Raw genomic sequence first — 20,330 nt, 5'->3', positions numbered from 1 at the left:
TGTTAACAGTGGCCAAGGTTCTGTCCATGCAGGCCCACTCTCTGAGAAGATAAGTATCAGCAAAAGAGCAGAGAAGGTAAAAAGTCAGGTTCTACCGAGATTTGAATCAGATCGCTGGATTCAGAGGGCTGGAGTCCAGAGTGCTAACCCTTACACCATAGGCCTGTTCTGGCACCTGGTGGCAGTCGATGGGCTCTGCAAATAGAGATAGTGCCAGATTATATTTTACAGTCTAAATGTAAAACGCAACAAACTGCAACAGCCATAGACTGTAAAAATGGACAAAGAGGCAACTGCACACAAGATTCCAAGAACTAATGAGATTGCACCTGGGATGTGATGATACCTTTACCACAAGACAGTACCACTGACTGGCACATACATGTATTGCATGGAGCCACATTACATAAAATACTTTGATGGCATACTTACCCAGAATTGTTATGTAGAGGATCAGATAAAGCATGCAATGGACCAATCCTTGCACACCTCTGTCAGGAACATGAAAATCAAACAAAACTGTTAGACACTGATTTAGTGTTGTAGGAGATTTAATGAGCAAGAAGCCAATGTGCATTGATTTACATGCATCTAAGCGGTATGTAACAGCTGAAAATGCAGCAACCTTACACATATATATTCAGCCTTGTTCTTCATTTGCACAAAGGATATATATGAAATATATATGAAACATAACATTGTATGTGTAATAGAAAAGTTGGTCGAACTAGAGCAGAAAAATCTAATAGCATCATGTGACACTTGGTGGAAATATATGGTACTGCAAATAGGGCTTTGGGTCTCTTGCATCCCGGCATCCAGGTACTAAAATAGACTGAAAATCAAATCAGAAAATGAACTTCAAGACTCACAAATAAAAATGTAAAACACATTTCTGCATGCTCAAATTACATTCAGTGAGGTGAGATGAAATAGCACTTGTCCGTTTGGTACATATAGAGTTCTGTCCAAGCAGTAGACTTATAACCATTTACATCACTGATTTCCTACTTTTTATTACAGTCTTCTTGTTTTTTTGTGATGCTGGTGCCTTAGGGTTCTTCAGAGGCTTGGCTTTGGGCTTGGTTGGCATGGGTTTAGCCTTTCCTGGCTTGGCAATTGCCATGGTCACCTTGAGGAGAGTGGGTTTGGGTTCGATTGATTTTGTGTCCTTGAATCCTTTGAGGGTCTTGCCAGGAGAAGCACTCTCCCCTGGACAGCTCTTAAAGACATGGACATCCCTCACACTTTGGCCCCGGAACTCAGGCGGGTGACCACAGGTGGCTATCATCTTAAGAGAATCTTCAGACATTCTCCATCCACCTGAGCAAAGAGCGGGGACGCAAAGTAGTTAGAGCCTGAGGGTTAGCAGAGTTAAATCATTTGTGTGTACCTCTCCCTGACCCAGTCTGTAATACCTACATGTTTCAAGCAGACAACTATAGTCCCTATGCCCAAGAACGCCAAGGTAACCTGTCTAAATTACTATCGCCCCGTAGCACTCTTGCTTTGAAAAGCTGGTCATGGTTCACATCAACACCATCATCCCAGACACACTGGACCAACTCTAATTTGCATACTGCCCCAACAGATGACACAATCTCTATTGCACGCCACACTTCCACCTCCCACCTGGACAAGAGGAACACCTATGTGAAAATGCTGTTGATCAACTACAGCTCAGCGTTCAACACCATAGTGCCCTCCAAGCTCATCACTAAGCTCAGGACCCTGGGACTGAACACCTCCCTCTGCAACTGGATACCTGATGGGTCGACCCCAGGTGGTGAGGATAGGCAACAACACATCTGACACACTGACCCTCAACACAGGGGCTCCTCAGGGTTGAGTGCTTAGTCCCCTCCTGTACTCCCTGTTCACCCACAACTGCGTGGCTGCGCACGACTCCAATACCATCATTAAGTTTGCTGACGACACGACGGTGGTTGGCCTGATCACCGACGACGATGAGACACCCTATATGGAGGAGGTCAGAGACCTGTCAGTGTGGTGTCAGGACAACAACCTCTCCCTCAATGTGAGCAAGACAAAGGAGTTGGTTGTGGACTACAAGAAAAGGAGGGCCGAGCACACCCCCATCCACATTGACCGGGCTGTAGTGGAGTGGGTTGAGAGCTTCAAGTTCTTCGGTGTCCACGTCACTAAGGAATTAACATGGTCCACTCACACCAACACAGTTGTGACGAAGGGACGACCATGCTTCTTTCCCCTCAGGAGGATGAAAAGATTTGGCATGGGCCCTCAGATCCTCATAAAGTTCTAAAGCTGCACCATTGAGAGCATCTTGACTGGCTGCATCATCGCTTACTAATGCAACTGCTTGGAATCCGACTGCAAGGCACCACATTTTTTTAAATTTCAGACATTTTAAAATGTAGATGTTCCAAAGGCATGCATGGAGGCCTGGAGATGCTAAACATGTTTATGTTAATTAACGGTAAATTACAGTGAGAGCGACAGTCTTTTGCTTGACAATAACCAGCTGACAACCCAAGCCATAAGACTGCTAAACAAGACTGCTAAATAGCTAATCAAATCGCTACACAGACTACCTGCATTTACCCTTTTTTGCACCAACTCTTGCACTGACTCTATGGACACACATTGTACTCTACCTACACACTCACACATAGTTACTGACATTGCAACACGCACATAACACGCGCACACATGCGTACTGACGCCACACACACTCACTCTCACATTTGGACCCCAGGAAGATTAGCTAGCACTACAGCGTTAGCTAATGGGGATCCTAATAAAAATTACAAAATGACCACACGCTGCTGCTGCTACCCCCACCTATATGTACATTGCTACCTCAATTACCTCGTACCACTGCACATCGACTCGGTAGTGGTTCTCCCTGTATATAACCATGTTACTTTTACTCTTCATTGTTATTTGTTAGTCACTGTGTATTTTTCTTTGTGTCACTATTTCTATTTAAAAATATATTTTTAACTTAACTCTGCAATGTTGGAGAAGGACCCGTAAGTAAGGATTTCACTGTTAATCTACACCTGTTGTTTACGAAGCATGTGACAAATGAAATGTTGATTTAATTTATGTGCATGCATGTGCATGACTCCCTTGCACAGCAGCATACACAAACTGGTCATTCACAAAGCAGTGGACTATTGACCTGCGGAGTGGCAGCAAGGTGCAATCACATAGCAGGGGGTTGTGGGCCAGGTTGATGACCTCCAGCCCAGTGAGTGGGCTCAGGTCAGGCAGCTCCTCCAGCTGGTTCCCCCCCAGAGACAGAGTGGTCAGCCCAGAGCCCAGCCCCGCCAGGGAGTCTTTGGACATCTATGAAGAGAATAGAAGTAACCACTCAGAAAGTGGATTCTTCATAGAAATTAATGGGCAGTTTTTCATTGATAACTTGAGATTCTATTGACCCCAATTCTGCAGATAGAGAATTTATCAACACAAACCTGGCAAAATACATCTCTTTATCTCTCTTACCTTCTCCAGACCCATGTCATCCATATACAGCTGCCTTAGGCTCTTAGACACAGGAAGGAACGCCTTTGGTCCGACCCAGCAAATGGAATTTCTGGAGAGGTAGAGCTCGATCAAACTGGAGGCCTTGGACAGCCCGTCGGTAGGCACCTCAGCAAGCTGATTGGACCCCAGATGAAGAGTATTTAGGTGGGCGGACTTGAGAGCGCCGGGGGCTATAGTGGTTATGGTGCTATTGGTCAGGTAGAGTCCTCTCAGCTTGGGAACTGAGGAGAGCTGGCCTGCCCGCTCCAGCTTACTGACAGTGTTCCCAGGTGGAGCACAAGCAGGCTAGGCAGGGGGGCCAGGGCAGCTCCAGGGAACATGGCCAGCTGGTTCCCTTCCAGGTGAAGGTAGGTGAGTTCAGGGGCCCCAGTGAAAGTCTGAGCCCAGGGAGGTGAGGTCATTGTCAGACAGGTAGAGGTAGACCAGGCCCTTCATGCCCCGGAAGTTACCGCCTTCTATCTCACGGACCTTGCAGTGCTCCAGATGCAGAGAGACCACCTGATCTGTACCAGGGAAACTGTTGCTAGGGACGTAATGGAAATGGTTGCTGCGAAGGTCCAGGAGCTGGGTATTAGAGGGGAAGCCGTAGGGAATTTTGGTGTGACCACGGTTCTCACATGTGGCGTGCTGAGCCTTCACCTAAGCAGGGGACAGAGAGAGGTAGATGGGTTCATAGGGACATTTTCAAACAAGAATTGGAGAGCAGTTTTTATATGGATGACTGAATTATAAGTCCAATTTCTCTCTGAGTATGATGGCAAGTGTGCTGTCATGGCAGCAAGTTTGAACATAATTTGTGGCACAACATTGCATCATCCCTCAGCACCCATACACCATCTCAGTATTAACAACAACAGCAACTTACATCGCAGACACAGTTATCCGGACACTTGCTCTTCTTTTTAGGCTTGGCTGTGGGCAGTGCACGCTCCCTGCTCTTCAAACTCCTCCTTTATCATGTCCTCCCTGCTCCGGCAGCGCAGCTCCATAGGCCCCACTGCCTCCAGGGGCTCGTCAGAGAGGTGAGGGGGACCTGCGCAGACCCCCATCAACTTCATCTTCCCTTTCTTGGTACACTCCTTCAGGGGCCTCAGGTAGCAACAGTGGATGGGGTTTCCTGTTAGGTTGAGGCGGGCTAGCTCCATGGGGACAGAGAGGGGCTCCAGGTAGCGCAGCTGGTTGTGGCTGAGGTCCAGTTGGGAGAGGAGGGGGGGCCTGGGACATGGCTGTGTCAGAGGTCCTGGAGGGACATGTGGTCCAGGTAGAGGTGGGTGAGCTTTGGCATGGAGACAGTATCCTCACACAGGTAGGTCATGGGGTTGTAGCTCAGGTCCAGGCGGGTGACTTGAGGCAGTCTTAAATAAAGGAAAGAAAATGGACAGAACATAAACAGGTCAAGTGTCATCAAGCTTAAATACTATTGCACCAGGGCACCATTGCGCAATAGTGTCAAACATCTACACAGTTTCACACCGGGTCATAGTCTGTGTGGGGAAGAAATGCAGCTCATTGTGGTCGAGGCTGAGGCGTGTGACGGTGAAGAGGCCAGCGAAGGCCTCCATGGCCAGGTTGTTGAGGGAGTTGCGACTGAGACACAGCCACTTGATGTTGTGCAGGCCCTGGAAGGCCATGTTGGGATGTACACCAGCTGGTTATGTGTGAGGGACAGCATGTTGAGGAAGCCTAGCGGAGTGAAGGCCCCTGGCTGGATCTCCTCAACACGGTTATGGTCCAACATCAGCTGCTTTAGGGATGACAGGCAGTCAAAAGACTCCTGTTGGATGGGGAGAGAGGGAGAGTTAGGGAACAGGCATGATGCATGTAACATTAAACAGCTAAGAAAAGTTGGTGGATGGGAGTATGGCCTTTGTGCAAGAAGTGACAGCTATGTGTACAACATAACTTGCACCTGAAAGGTACCATGTAGGTATCAATGTTACTAGAAGATTCTACATCAATCTGAACTGGTGCTTCACTCACCAAAACAGACATTTATTTGTTTACCCGATGTCCCCGGTGACTGTGCCAGCCGCTACCTCACCTGGTAAAGGATCTCGATGTTGTTGTTGGCCAGGTTGAGGGAGACCAGGCGGCCCAGGGTGCAGAAGGCCCCTTCACATACCGCCCTGATGTTATACCGCTGCAGGGTGAGGTGTGGGATTTGCAGAAACGCATGGGTCGGCAGCACCTGGATGTCGTTTTTACTCAGGTCCAGTTTCACTGTAATTTGAGGGAAATGAATGAGAAATAGAAAACGTAGGGGAGGTTTAAATATGGAAAAGGAAAAAAGAAAATGCGTGGGTGGATGAATAGCAAAATTACAGCACTGCATGCATGCCATAAATTAAGGTTTAAACCATATGAAATAACTTGTAAAACATTATCATTATCATTGATAATTTTGATTCATTGGCATCTCACCTCATCTATGATGGGGGGAACCTAAATCAGATTCTTTCTGATACAGGCCATGGTGAGTTTGGAGTTGTCGCAGATGCAGAACCTTGGGCACTTTCCCACTTGAGCTGGTAAAAGTATGACCAAGAGCATCAAAACCGCAACTAGCCACCTAGAGAGGCAATCCGCAAAGGAACACATCTGTGGGGGTTTTGGTTAAAAGACATCAAACACAAACGGGATTTGACTGTAGGCCTAACGAACGCCTCTCAAAAGACTAATTCTCTCCCAATTTTTTAGTCTCACAACTTTGAATACATATTGTAAATACAGTGAAAATAGTACATTAGACAACTTCTTATAGCGACATTGGAACAAAAATATTCAAAGACATGGAGAATCCCGTCTCCAACTTGGAAACCTTTACGCCTTTACGATAGGCTTTCCCTCGGGACTCATAAAATCACTTTTCCAATGCCAGGAGGATTGTAAGTATTTATTTAACGCATATTTAAAGACTTAAAAGTTTAGTTATTGAATCTAAAAATACGTATCTGGTTGTTATTCAGCAGCATTCCATAACATTTGCTAAATATTGTAACTTTTTAGAATGTTCCTATTGTACATTTAAGATTATAAACGTACCTTTATGGTTGAATTTGTCAAATTTGACATCCAATGCTTTTAGGATGTAGCCTTCCCAAATACCTTTGTAAAGTTTCCTACTCAAGGAAACGTGTAGGTCTGTATATCATTTTTCCACTGTAGGAACTGCGCGCACCGGGAATATGAGCGCCAAGGGGTTCACGTACATACTAGACTTCTGCATTGCTAGAATGACTGAGCACTTGCAACAGTGAGGGGTCTCACAAACACTGCTTTGATACATTATTTCGTCGTGTCTCTCGGCCCCTGCGAAACCTAACCTCAAATGAACACTTTGGCAATACATTTGACAGATTAGAGGTCGAAGGTAGCCAACTGTCCCACTCACATAGACGTCAATTCAAAGTATATTCCAAGTTGGTTAAACCACATTGATTCAACCAGTGCGCGTGTCCTACATAAAATTAGAACATGATTTTAACGCCAAACCTGCCAGGGTTATTCCTAAGTACGTAAATTACTCTATAAATTGACAGCGTTTTTTTGTGTAGCTTTGAAAACCAGAGTTCAACAACAACGCCAGCCCAGGACGTCCACATCCGGCTTCTTCACCTGCGGGATCGTCAGAAAGGGCGGGGGGTGCAGAGGAATATTTCTGTCTGTAATAAAGCCCTATTGTGCAGAAAAACTCATTCTGATTGGCAGTGCCTGGCTCCCAAGTGGGTCTGCCTATGCCCTCCCAGGCCCACCCATGGCTGCACCCCTGCCCAGTCATGTGAAATCCATAGATTAAGGCCTAATGAATTTATTTCAATTGTCTGATTTCCTTATAACAACTGTAACTAAGAAAAATCTTTTGAAATTGTTGCATGTTGCATTTATATTTTTTATTCAGTGTAGGTTTCAGAATTTGGGAGGAGAAAGAACCTACACCTGGATCAATAGTTTCTTCCCACTGTAAAAAGTAAACATGGTTGGACTAGATCCTTATTCAGGGTAGTGCTTGCTAAATTGTGGAATTGAAATGTTCCCAGGCCATTCAGTATACGGAGACACCCAAATAGTGTCTGTTTAATAGCTGCAACAAAGAAATCAACACATTTATTCAGTCCTTCCCTTTTGATTCAAATCAAAATCACATTTCCACAGCAGCCCATATCACACATTTATATTTTATATCCATTTAACTCTTTTTATTTTAATATAAAACCATTACTTATTGGGTAAATATGGAGAGAACCTGTGTTTAAGATCACATTTCAGTCCTTTCACTGCGGGTGAGGCAGGTTACACCATTCATCTCCCAACTGTTTGTCTGCAATATTTCAAATCGGTCCATCCATAAAATAATGTACGTCCATAAGATGATGGGCAAGGCTCCAGCTGTGAGTCTTCTGAGTTGGCGAAATAGAGTGCAGTGCAACAGTTAAGTCCTTGTTGTGTGCACTAAGGGCCCCCTTATGTCTGGGGGTGGGAATTGTTCTGTTCATAAGTCCGTGAGAGTGTCTGTGTGGTCCGGTGTGACTCAGTTCTCAGGCCTGACATGCTCCAGCGTGGACTTGAGGATCTTCCTGGCGCTGCTGCACGACTCCAGGGCCTGGACGTGTCTGAGTCACAAATATACAGTCACACCGTTGCAATGATGGACAGTTTCACCTTTCATCTTTACTGTTTTTAGACACAGCATCCTGACAACATAGGAACATGGGTACATTGTGCAATTTGGAGCATGTTGGCATTATCCTTGGGGAACTTTGTGCCAATGTGGTGTGTTAATCTGCAGTCGGAGAGGGTACCTGAGAGCTACGCTGCCGCCCATCACTCATGCCCTTACCGGGACATGAAGGCCTCCAGCACAGCGATGTGGTCCTGGGGGAAGTAGTCCTGACGCACGACGTACTCCAGTGCCTGCAAATGACCAGGCACCACATGTACCGGCTTCACCTTGTCCTCACTCTGAATGAGACAGGGAGAGACATGAGGGCAAGACATGAGGGCTACAATAATACAAGGCAGAAGAAAACCAGGAGTTTTTCTAGAAATTCATAGAACGTGTACCTTGAGGAGTCCCAGCATTACTAACAGCGATGATACAAAGTTGTAACCTTGGAAGGAGGGGCTTGCGAAGGCTTTCCTGAGAATTGCATCTGCATAACAAAGAGGACATATACTTAACATGCGGTCATACAGATGAACGGAAACAGTCACATATCCATGGACTTGGTCACCTGGCCCCATGTCTTCAGTAAGTACTCAGAAATAAGATAAGTGGCCCTTACCAATACTGTCTAGGACAGCACTCTTAACCTCTTCATCGTCCTCATTGTACACAGAGGAGATTTTCAGGAAAGCCTCCGCTGTCTTACCAGCATCAGCCACATCTACCTGGAAAGAGAAGAACAAGGACAAAAGGTTAAACACGTCACCATCAACCTGTTTCAGCCTACTGACACACTGTATGTCACCTCAGGTTTCCACTAAGTAGTTTGCTGTGTAAGGTATTCATGACAGGGTGTCTTAACCTGCTGTTCAAAGAGCAGGGCCCTCTTGGTGCCCAGTTTGAGCAGCTTGTCGGGGGAGGGGAAGCAGAGGAAGGAGGCGGCATCTGGGGGTCGGGGCACTGACGGAGGGGAGGAAACCTGATTCACACTGCTGTCCTCTTCCTCCTCCACATCACCATCCTCCTCCTCCTCTTCATCATCCTCTTCTTCATCATCCTCATCCTCTTCTTCATCATCCTCATCCTCCGGCTCCCCTTCATCGTCGCTGCAGGTAGACAAAGATTACAAAATAAGATTATCTCATGGCAGCTTGTGATAAAAGACAGGATGGTTGAGGTCCAGTGTGGGTAAGTCTAAAAGAATAAACTCATTTAATATTTCAATCCAGTACCTGAGTGATCCCAGCAGGTCTCCCATGTTCAGGCCATCCATTACCTCTCTGAGAGCATCACAGCCCTCCTCCCCCAGGCAGTTACCTGACAGTACCAACACACACACACAACACAAAGTCCCACATGAAAACATTATTAGCCTATGCAACATTTTCAATCCAGTTTTCATGTGTTGTAAGTCAAGTGTGTATCCATCATGTACCATTTAGGTCCAGTTTCTCCAGTGTGGCTTTGCCCTCGACTGATTGTGCCACCAGCAGTGCAGCTTCTCCTGTGATCTCCCCGAATGACAGATTCAGCTCCTGACAAAGAGGTAAAAAAATATATGGGTATGAGTCAGGTGTATGAACACACATTAATTAACAATCAAGTGCAGTAGATGTTCCTGCAGCCAAGGGTGGGACCAGTGCTACCCTGTACCTTGAGGATGGGAAGCCCCTCGGTGACTGCCTCTGCGATGGCTATAGCCCCCTCGGAACGCACCAGGCAGTCTCCAAAGTTTATCACCTGGACACTGCGCAAATGTTTCAGAGCCTGAAGGCGGCACAAAACACGCAGTGTCAGTCATAGTATGGCAAGTGCATTTGAGCATACATCAACTTCATGAGGGTTTCATTGTCATACGGCCTTTGTACACAAGGCAAACCCCTACTCTACCTGTGCCATGGCGATAGCTCCTTTCTTGGTGAAGGTGTTGTCGTTAAGGTTGAGGACCCGGAGCTGGGGGTTGTGTTGCATGGCAGTGGCCAGAGCAGTCACCCCAGGGTGGTTGATCCCATTCTGGGGCACGTGCACCTCCTCCAGACTACCCATCAGCTGAGGTCATACAGTAGCATCAGACAGAGATAGCTATATAGACAGTATATGGCTTGTCACTGTCAGTACAGTTTAATCATAGACTCAGTGGCATTACGTTGGAGTGTTCAAGGAGCTTTTATCCATGCTGCTGCCAGTACTAATGCTAAAGAGCTCCATGTGAACCACTGTGGTGATAAACTGCATATACTCTACAAGTCCAGACTGTCAGAAATTCTGATATGTTCAGCTCAGGAGCCAGTGTCTGTACCTGGAAGGCCTGGGCAAGGGCAGTGGCCCCATCGTTCTCCAGACGGTTTCTGCCTGCGATGAACACCTTCAGCCCGAGGGGGGTGCCCTGTGCACTGGACTGCTTATAGCACTCCGTCAACGCTGCAGCTAAGATCTGAGGAGACCACACATCCAGAGCAAAGTGAAAAAACTACTTTGGAAAAAGTTAGGATTGTCATGATAGATATTAAATCATGACATCACTTCTCAAATGATAGCACTATTCAACCTTAACACAAGCTATATATTTCATATGAGAAGTTAAATTAGCTTTAAATCTTCTCTGAAATTATACTGACTACATTACAACTAGGAGGGGGGCAACTTTATGTTGTGGAGTCTGCTCAATAACACAATGCAGCTCCTATCAAATTGGAGACATTCTGCCCACCTTGCCGCCACCAATGCCCATGCCGCAGTTGTTGAGCCTCAGTTCCTGCAGTGTGTGACAGGCAGTGCTCTTGAGCAACTTCTCGATGCCCTTCACCCCGTCTGGTCCAAAGGCGTTGTCACTGAGGTCCAGCACGGTCAGTCTGGCGCCTGCTGTCATCAGGGCTGCACCCAGGGAGTTCTGAATAGGGGAGATGAAGGCTGAGTTTACAATCCCAGACCATCTTTCATCTATCAAAGGGAGTAAGTATATATATTTTTTAAATAAGTCTCACCAGGGCTGGAGGGATCTCAGAACGCAGTCGCCCAGTAAACATGTCACTCCAGTAACAGTACTGAGGGAGAGAGGGTTATATAAAGGGTCAGCTAAAATATTGTCTAGCTAGAGATATATACAGTGGGGAGAACAAGTATTTGATACACTGCCGATTTTGCAGGTTTTCCTACTTACAAAGCATATAGAGGTCTGTAATTTTTATCATAGGTACACTTCAACTGTGAGAGACGGAATCTAAAACAAAAATCCAGAAAATCACATTGTATGATTTTTAAGTAATTAATTAGCATTTTATTGCATGACATAAGTATTTGATACATCAGAAAAGCAGAACTTAATATTTGGTACAGAAACCTTTGTTTGCAATTACAGAGATCATACGTTTCCTGTAGTTCTTGACCAGGTTTGTACACACTGCAGCAGGGATTTTGGCCCACTCCTCCATACAGACCTTCTCCAGATCCTTCAGGTTTCGGGGCTGTCGCTGGGCAATACGGACTTTCAGCTCCCTCCAAAGATTTTCTATTGGGTTCAGGTCTGGAGACTGGCTAGGCCACTCCGGGACCTTGAGATGCTTCTTACGGAGCCACTCCTTAGTTGCCCTGGCTGTGTGTTTCGGGTCGTTGTCATGCTGGAAGACCCAGCCATGACCCATCTTCAATGCTCTTACTTAGGGAAGGAGGTTGTTGGCCAAGATCTCGCGATACATGGCCCCATCCATCCTCCCCTCAATACGGTGCAGTCGTCCTGTCCCCTTTGCAGAAAAGCATCCCCAAAGAATGATGTTTCCACCTCCATGCTTCACGGTTGGGATGGTGTTCTTGGGGTTGTACTCATCCTTCTTCTTCCTCCAAACACGGCGAGTGGAGTTTAGACCAAAAAACTAAATTTTTGTCTCATCAGACCACATGACCTTCTCCCATTCCTCCTCTGGATAATCCAGATGGTCATTGGCAAACTTCAGACGGTCCTGGACATGCGCTGGCTTGAGCAGAGGGACCTTGCGTGCACTGCAGGATTTTAATCCATGACGGCGTAGTGTGTTACTATTGGTTTTCTTTGAGACTGTGGTCCCAGCTCTCTTCAGGTCATTGACCAGGTCCTGCCGTGTAGTTCTGGGCTGATCCCTCACCTTCCTCATGATCATTGATGCCCCACGAGGTGAGATCTTGCATGGAGCCCCAGACCGAGGGTGATTGACCGTCATCTTGAACTTCTTCCATTTTCTAATAATTGCGCCAACAGTTGTTGCCTTCTCACCAAGCTGCTTGCCTATTGTCCTGTAGCCCATCCCAGCCTTGTGCAGGTCTACAATTTGATCCCTGATGTCCTTACACAGCTCTCTGGTCTTGGCCATTGTGGAGAGGTTGGAGTCTGTTTGATTGAGTGTGTGGACAGGTGTCTTTTATACAGGTAACGAGTTCAAACAGGTGCAGTTAATACAGGTAATGAGTGGAGAACAGGAGGGCTTCTTAAAGAAAAACGAACAGGTCTGTGAGAGCCGGAATTCTTACTGGTTGGTAGGTGATCAAATACTTATGTCATGCAATAAAATGCAAATTAATTACTTAAAAATCATACAATGTGATTTTCTGGATTTTTGTTTTAGATTCCGTCTCTCACAGTTGAAGTGTACCTATGATAAAAATTACAGACCTCTACATGCTTTGTAAGTAGGAAAACCTGCAAAATCGGCAGTGTATCAAATACTTGTTCTCCCCACTGTATATATATATATATGACAGATATGAAAGCAAGATAGAACAGAACCAACAACGGGTATCTCATCAAAATATGATATCATCCATCTTTCCCCGTGTGGCAGTCAGTGGAATACCTGTCCTCTGTACCATGAACAATGCAATCAAAACACACTTCATCTCATAATCACTCTGTGACTGGTACCTTAAATTCACTCTTTGTCTCCAGGGCTTTAGCGATGGCCTGTGCTGCCTCCACCCCATAAGTGTTCCCCTCCAGCCTGAGCGCTTGCAACCCCTTGAACTCCTGGATCTCTTTCACCATCTCTTCCACTGGAAAGAAAGACAGAGGGAAAGTTAAGACACATACCATGATTGTTTGAAGAACAATACATGGGCTCCCGAGTGGCACAGCGGTCTAAGGCACTGCATCCCAGTGCAAGAGGAGTCACTACAGTCCCTGGTTAGAATCCAGGCTGTATCACATCCGAACGTGATTGGGAGTCCCATAGGGCCGCGCATAATCGGCCCAGCATCGTCCGGGTTTAGCCGGGGTAGGCCGTCATTGTAAACAAGATTTTTTCCTAAACTGACTTGCCTAGTTAAATAAAGGTTACATTATTTTATTTATTTTTTAAATACAAAAATACAACAAAAAAACATTTGGCATTGGACACCACCTTGTACTTGAACAACCTATTGGATGACAATTGGAGGAGCATAAGCATAATGAGTCAATGGTCGGAATTCTTACCAGATTGTGCATTGTCGAATTTACGTCCTTGGCCTTTATAACTCAACTCTCCCTCAGTCACCTGAGTTTTTGCCAGAGAGTCGGCCAACTGTGCAACAGCATCCGTCGCCATCAGGACACCTGGGGAACATACTAACTTATGATCAAGAATATGCACTACTTACTTAAGCAACACATACTATATTATCAATTACCACCTAGTAGAGTACCTGCCAAAGACCTAGCGTTACCAAACACACATGCAGTTTGAAGTGACGTTATAAACATTCAGTTAGCTAGCTAACGTTAGTTAACTTGAGCTAATATACACAGGGGGTGGAAAGTTGCTCTGTCTGTAAATGTTGCTAGCTTGCTATTATTGTGCTACCCTCTGGAAGAAGTGGAAACCCTTGCTAACTAATGTTAGCCAAGTAGCAAGATAGTTACGACACTATAAACATATCTGCCAACGAGTTATAAACAGTTGGCACACACCATCTCATGCCAGCATAGTTGAGGCTAACTAGCTAGGTGGAAAAAGCTGAATATGGTTGATCATTTCCAATGGTGTGATAAAGCTGGAAATGGTCCACAAGAATACAGCCATCAAAGCAAGTTACTTAACGTTGTTCTGACTTGACAAAGTCATGACATACTAGCTATAGTTAGTTAGCTAGCTTAGCAAGCTAGCAAGAGCAGGGCATGCCCTGGTACCGCCATCGACCAATTTGATCTGATAAATATGGCACCTCCCCTCACGTGTTACCTTACAAACGTTTCCCTGAATACATTTGCAAGCGAAAATGTCTCTGAAGTAGTATGAAACGTGTATCAATGCTTACAAAATCGAAATTTCTGCGTATAACTAGTTGTTTCCAGAACAGCGCTGTCTGTCCCACAAGCTGTCTCCCGCTCGGTTCTGACGTTTAAACACTTCGAGGACCATGGCTGACGCGAGACACATGGGACTTGTAGTTCCAGGCAGTTTCGTTGGCTCATCTTCTTCTATTACATCATGGCGGTCCGTAAACAAACGTTTAAGTGTATGCCGCCACCTACTGTGCTGGAATGTACGATTAATCATGATCTGCTCAATTCTGTACTACCATGAAAAAATAATACAAAAACAATAACAAATAAATCCCTACTAACTTCTAACAACCCCCCCCCCAAAAAAAAAAACTCCCCAACCCCCTACACCGTTAAACTTCTACCACCCCCCCAAAAAAACCTCCCCAACCCCCTACCCCATTAAACTATATCATGCTGAAACACTCCACCCTTAGGATTGTTCAGCATGCCTTCTTTGTGAGCCATCCAATCTTTTCTGTGGACTTTCAGACATTTTTGTGTGTTTTTGTGTGTTCTCACTGATCGTGACATTGCTAGCTAGCTTGTTAGCTAGCTAGATTCAGTTGCTGGATTCAGGTCTGCCCTCCCTCTCCGTGTGCTGCAAGCCAAATATTTTTATAATCGTTATATCTGTGTGCAAGCCCTGAACTTGTTGCTATGGCAACCCAAAGGCAGCTAGAACTGTGAAAACAAGACCCTGCGCTGCAGAGGCACAGCCAGGCCTATTTTTGTTCAGATTCCTCTTCTGGATTTTTAGTTTTTCATTTTATTTTCAATAAAAGTTTGGACCAGTAAGAGAGGAGAGAGATGCAGCAGATACCCAGTCCTAACAGCAACGCCGGACGAGAGGGGGAGAAGAGAAGTGCCAGTGCTGCCCCCGGCAATGTTGTACCCAGGGATGGTGAGCCCTCCAGTGACCAGCCCAGCGACAGTGACACCAGCGATGGGGATCCCAGCAGCAGTGACTCAGTGATGGTGACCTCAGTGACGTTGACCAGACCAACGATGGTGACCCCAGCGGCGGTGACCCCAGCGGCGGTGACCTCAGCGGCGGTGACCAGACCAACTATGGTGACCCTAGTGGCGGTGATCCCAGCAGCGGTAACTCCAGCATCCTGCAGCCCACTCTGGGGTCACTGCCCTCAACATCGGGCAATGCCCGCATCATGCCTCGAATTTCCCAGCGGCATCGACGGCCATAGGCATTGCAGCCCTTGTGTGGCTGTAATGCCCCCTAAAAAAATCCATTCCTTTTGGCCATGCACTCTTATAGTCTCCAACTGGCATAGCCAGAAGAGGACTGGCCACCCCTTAATGGCCATGCACTCTTATAGTCTCCAACTGGCATAGCCAGAAGAGGACTGGCCACCCCTCAGAGCCTGGTTTCTCTCTAGGTTTCTTCCTAGGTTCATGCCTTTTTAGGGAGTTTTTCCTAGCCTCCGTGCCTCTACATCTGCATTGCTTGCTCTATGGGGTTTTAGGCTCTGTTTCTGTATAAGCACTTTGTGATAACTGCTTTTGTAAAAAGGGCTCTATAAATAAATTTTATTGATTGATTATTAGCCAATGCCCATCACGTGCTCGGGTCTTTCTCGCAGGCATCACAGCTCCGAAGTAGACTACTAGTGAAGACAGACCAGAGGTGTGGAGTCATCACAAATTTGATGACTTGAGACTCGACTTGGAATAAAATAAAATAACTTGAGACCTGACTTTGACGTGGAGCCTCAAAACTCGGGACTCGACTTTGATTTAAGACTGGTAACTTGAAATTATCTGTAATGTTTTGTCACTCATTTTCAGTGGCAATTTTAGCATGTAAATCTTGGTGTGGGAAACTCAAACAAAATTTTTAGTGGCAGGCCAGCAAAGCCACTACACAGCACAGCACAACATAACACTAAACAATACATTAATTGCACTATAACAGTGACAAACAGTGCCCACAAAATTAGGGCTTACAAAAGTTGTCCCAACAGCAGTCCCAACACCGATACGTTTTAGCTATAATTTCTCTTCATTATTTGTCTTCATATGACAAATATTGAAAAGGATTTGCCAGTAGATTGTCGACTTGATTCATGAGGATGAAATTCTACACAGGGGGACACTCTAAGTCAATCTTAAATGAATCATCCTTTATTAACAGAAGCTGGGGAGATCACAGTCAAACTTAGATGCATAAAGTACCAGTCTGAAGTGAGCTCCACCGAGGCAGTCCTGTTAGTTCTCTTATATACTGCTTACACAGACAAGTTATATTTGCATGATTCAGCTTATTCCTTATTCATAATTCATTCATCATTAAGGTTTGGTTCATGCATGTGACCGACCAATACTGGTTCATGCATGTGACCGATCAATACTGGCTCATGCATGTGACAGACCAATACTGGTTCATGCATGTGACAGACCAATACTGGTTCATGCATGTGACAGACCAATACCTCACAAAGCTTCTTCTCTCCAAGCTGAGACCTTGAAACTGAGATATCCTTTCGTTCTCAAAACAAGGTTCTGGGCGTACTGCCAAATTGCAAATGCTGATAGTGAGGATTCGTTCAATCAGTCACTTGCATGAAGACAGAAATTGGTTATTAGAGAAGCAAAAACATAAAATGTTCCATCATACATGATCAGTCCAATCAAAGCTACAGTAGATATAATGTCATTTGACGTCCTTTTATCTGTGGCCAATGACCTTGAGCCTTCTTGGATGGGCACTTCTAATGTAACTCTATGGTAGCACCCAAGGGGCTTGAATTTTTGAGCTCTCCCCGTAGATTTTGCGGTGACGTAGTGTCCCCATGAATGACAGAACACTGAGCCAATCACAGCACAACTAGAGAACATTACCAACCCCTACAATCCTGTATTTTCTGCTGGCTGCCCCAACCCCACAGAAAGCACTGAGGTATGCTGAAATACCTGCATTTTGGAGTTGCCTTACTCAAGAAAGCAAAAAAGATATAATGTTTGTATGCAGCTTAATTAACTAAATAATTATATTTTTCATAAATGTTTGCAAACTGATATGTGACACGTATTAATGGCAAAATAACATATAAAACAGGCACACCACCCCCAAAAATGTATTTGATTAAACTTTTGTTTTCCAAACCTTTCCCTTGAGGCATAAAAAAAGAGGGGAAGGAAGTTGTTGGGGACAGAGTTGAGTTATTGACTAGACTGGTGGGGGTCGGGCGTGCAGGCGGCTCGGGTTGGCTGGGCGGACTGGCTGAAATTTGATAGAGGATGTCTTAATAAAGTCAATCAAAAGTTAAATCTTTGTACTATATTTGTAAGAGTTGTTCATTAGTTAGGCTATTGGTTAAAGATGCAACACAATATTGATTATTGAATTATCATTGATCTAGTTCAGTCTTAACTTAAACCAACTGTCAATAACTTACACATATTTAATAATGATCTCTTACCTAGCTTGATGACTGTGAGCATTTTTGCTTACCTTTTGTTTTTCTAAATCAGGCGTCACCAACCCGTCGATCGTGGTCGACAAGTAAATCTTGGAAGCATTCCAAGTCGATCGCGAGGAGAAAAAAATATCAGAAATGTCTAAATGTTTTCATTTATTTATTATTATTTATGATTTTAATTTCAAATGCGCCATGTATGAGCCCTGTGTGTAGTGATGGGGGTCGAGGGGCGGGGTATATCTGGCCAATCAAATACAGTTTCTAGGTTTAACGTCTGACAAATTACGTCCCTGACTCCCGCCTTAACTAGCTCAGGCACTTGTTGCAACATGCTGACTAGACCGGACACGTCGCGTGCGCGAGCGTCGCAAAATACATTTAGAAATCCATGTTATTCAATTATTGCACCCACACTGCTCACGTGCGCCAACGAGTGTCTGCGACGCCAAGGGCTAAAATAGAAGTCATTCCTATTTCTGACGCAGATCGCGCTGCAAGTCCTTCATCTCCCATCTCCTCATTGGTTATACCCACGTGGGTGATTGAAAGATGAACTGTTTTCGTGTAATACAATGAAAGTTTAGATGTGATCACCATAGAAGTTAAAAGATGAAAAAGCCTGGAAGGAGGAGAGATGACTAGAAACGATTCGGTTGGCCGTTTTATGTATGGATTAATTGTCGGAGTAGGGGTCCTTGTGCATTTCAGGTAAAATAACAACTCAATGTTTATATCCCAGGAGAAATTAGCTAGCAACAGCAAGCTAGCTAAATAGGACAAATTAACGTTAGCAAGCAAGTGCAAGCTAACTAGCTAAATTGCCATACATGTTTAATAATGCTTTTCGACCTGTCCCCAAATTAATGTCATTGGTTCAGAGTTTGTTTTGATATTTTAACCTGCGTGTCGTGATCGCGTTTGGTGTGGGGGGGAAAAATATATTTATGCACGATAGCCGGTTTGGGTTCCGTGTAACGCTCACAAGCTATCAAGCTAACGATACGCAAGCTAACGAAATGATGGCGTAGGCACAACGGAAAAAGCAAAAAACTTCACATTTTCATTTAGAATGGGAACACGATTTTCTGTTCACTGTAGTTAAGGACAAAAAGATTTGCCTGACTTGTTACCAGGCTGTAGAGCTTGCAAAAAGGGGTAATGTGGAGCGGCACCACAACAACATCCACCCTAAGTTCAAAGACACCTACCCGCTAAAGAGCACGCTTTGTTCAAAGAAAGTTGATGAGCTCAAGTCTGTACTGAAAGCACAGCAGTCACTTTTTACCAAACCGACAGCTAATAGTAAGGCTGCAACAGAGGCATCCTTCCATGTCAGCCATCCCTTGGCTAAACATAAGAAATCGTTCACCGATGGAGAGCTATACAAGGAGGCCGTTGTCACCCAGACGTTATTCAAAGATTTCAAAAACGAAGAGGACATTAAAAATGCTATCAGAAGTGTGCCACTTGGCCCAGCCACTGTAACAAGAAGGGTAGAGTCGTTATCGGAGGACGTGAATCAACAAGTGCTCAAAGATTTTTCACTTTGTGAGTGCTTTTCGCTGCAATTTGACGAATCCCAGGATATGACAGACACTGCACAGCTGATGTTTGTTCTCATGGCTTTTAAGGATTCAACTACTAAGGAGTCTTTTCTCACCCTTTTACCATTAAAAGGGAGAACAAGAGTTGAGGACATTTACAATGAGTTTAAACGTTATGTGCATGATAACAGCATTCCCATTCATAAGCTGGTAGCAATCACTACAGACAGGGCACCGGCAATGCGTGGGGTGCATTCGGGCTTCGTTGCACTGTGCCGTAGTGATCCCGATTTCCCAGGGTTTTGAACTATCACTGTGTAATCCATCAGCAAGGGCTAGCTAGTAAAGTAGTGGACTTGTCTCATGTCATGACGCTTGTCGTTATGATTGTTAATTCGATTCGCGCTAAAGGACTTCAGCACCGCTTGTTTAAATCTTTATTAGATGAGCTTGATTCCGCATACAGTGACTTGATTCTCCACGCTGCGTAAGGTGGTTGAGTCATGGGAAAGTACTGCAGCGATTTGTTGACTTGCTGCCCAAGATCAAATCATTTCTGGAGTCACTAAATGAGGAGCATGAGGAACTGTCTGATGATGCATGGCTGCTAGACTGAGGATTCCTCACGGACATAACAGCCAAACTGAACCAGCTCAACTATGAGCTTCAGGGAAAAGACTAAGACGTGGCACACATGATCAGCGCTGTCAATGCCTTTTTTTTTTATTTTTTTTTTTTATTTTACCGTTATTTTACCAGGTAAGTTGACTGAGAACACGTTCTCATTTGCAGCAACGACCTGGGGAATAGTTACAGGGGAGAGGAGGGGGATGAATGAGCCAATTGTAAACTGGGGATTATTAGGTGACCATGATTGTTTG

At 45.1% G+C, this 20,330-nt stretch overlaps 1 protein-coding gene and 1 pseudogene across 2 annotated transcripts; both read right to left on the bottom strand.

The window, feature by feature from the left end:
• Positions 1-533: 533 nt before the first annotated feature.
• On the bottom strand, positions 534-7,154 carry LOC139577088 (chondroadherin-like protein; annotated as a pseudogene).
• Positions 7,155-7,575: 421 nt separating this feature from the next.
• Positions 7,576-14,628, bottom strand: LOC139577083 (ran GTPase-activating protein 1-like). 2 transcript variants are annotated; one of them, XM_071403859.1, is made up of 15 exons: positions 14,459-14,628; positions 13,638-13,757; positions 13,089-13,216; positions 11,182-11,241; positions 10,908-11,087; positions 10,497-10,631; positions 10,088-10,246; positions 9,851-9,964; positions 9,633-9,732; positions 9,430-9,514; positions 9,060-9,303; positions 8,817-8,922; positions 8,596-8,684; positions 8,334-8,493; positions 7,576-8,144 (listed from the first exon to the last, which is right to left on the bottom strand). In XM_071403859.1, the coding sequence occupies exons 1-14, from the start codon at positions 14,613-14,615 to the stop codon at positions 8,368-8,370; spliced, it is 1,803 nt and encodes a 600-aa protein (XP_071259960.1). In that variant the 5' UTR covers positions 14,616-14,628; the 3' UTR covers positions 7,576-8,144; positions 8,334-8,367. The 2 variants fall into 2 exon arrangements, with proteins under 2 accessions (XP_071259960.1, XP_071259970.1); XM_071403869.1 differs by having other exon boundaries at positions 8,372-8,493; positions 14,459-14,605.
• Between the last annotated feature and the right edge of the window lie 5,702 nt (positions 14,629-20,330).

This window comes from Salvelinus alpinus, chromosome 1 (genome assembly GCF_045679555.1).
Source record: "Salvelinus alpinus chromosome 1, SLU_Salpinus.1, whole genome shotgun sequence".
NCBI lineage: Eukaryota > Metazoa > Chordata > Actinopteri > Salmoniformes > Salmonidae > Salvelinus > Salvelinus alpinus.
Note: the sequence above shows the minus strand (reverse complement) of the source record. Positions and strands in the feature narration are given on the sequence as shown.

Bases quoted from the DNA above. Each gene is read 5' to 3' on its own strand.
- LOC139577083 (XM_071403859.1), bottom strand. From the start codon at position 14,615: ATGAGCCAACGAAACTGCCTGGAACTACAAGTCCCATGTGTCTCGCGT. The intron at 9,965-10,087 runs GTAGAGTAGGGG...TGCCGCCTTCAG, and splicing joins GAGCTATCGCCATGGCACAG to GCTCTGAAACATTTGCGCAG. The intron at 9,304-9,429 runs GTACTGGATTGA...GTCTACCTGCAG, and splicing joins GACCTGCTGGGATCACTCAG to CGACGATGAAGGGGAGCCGG.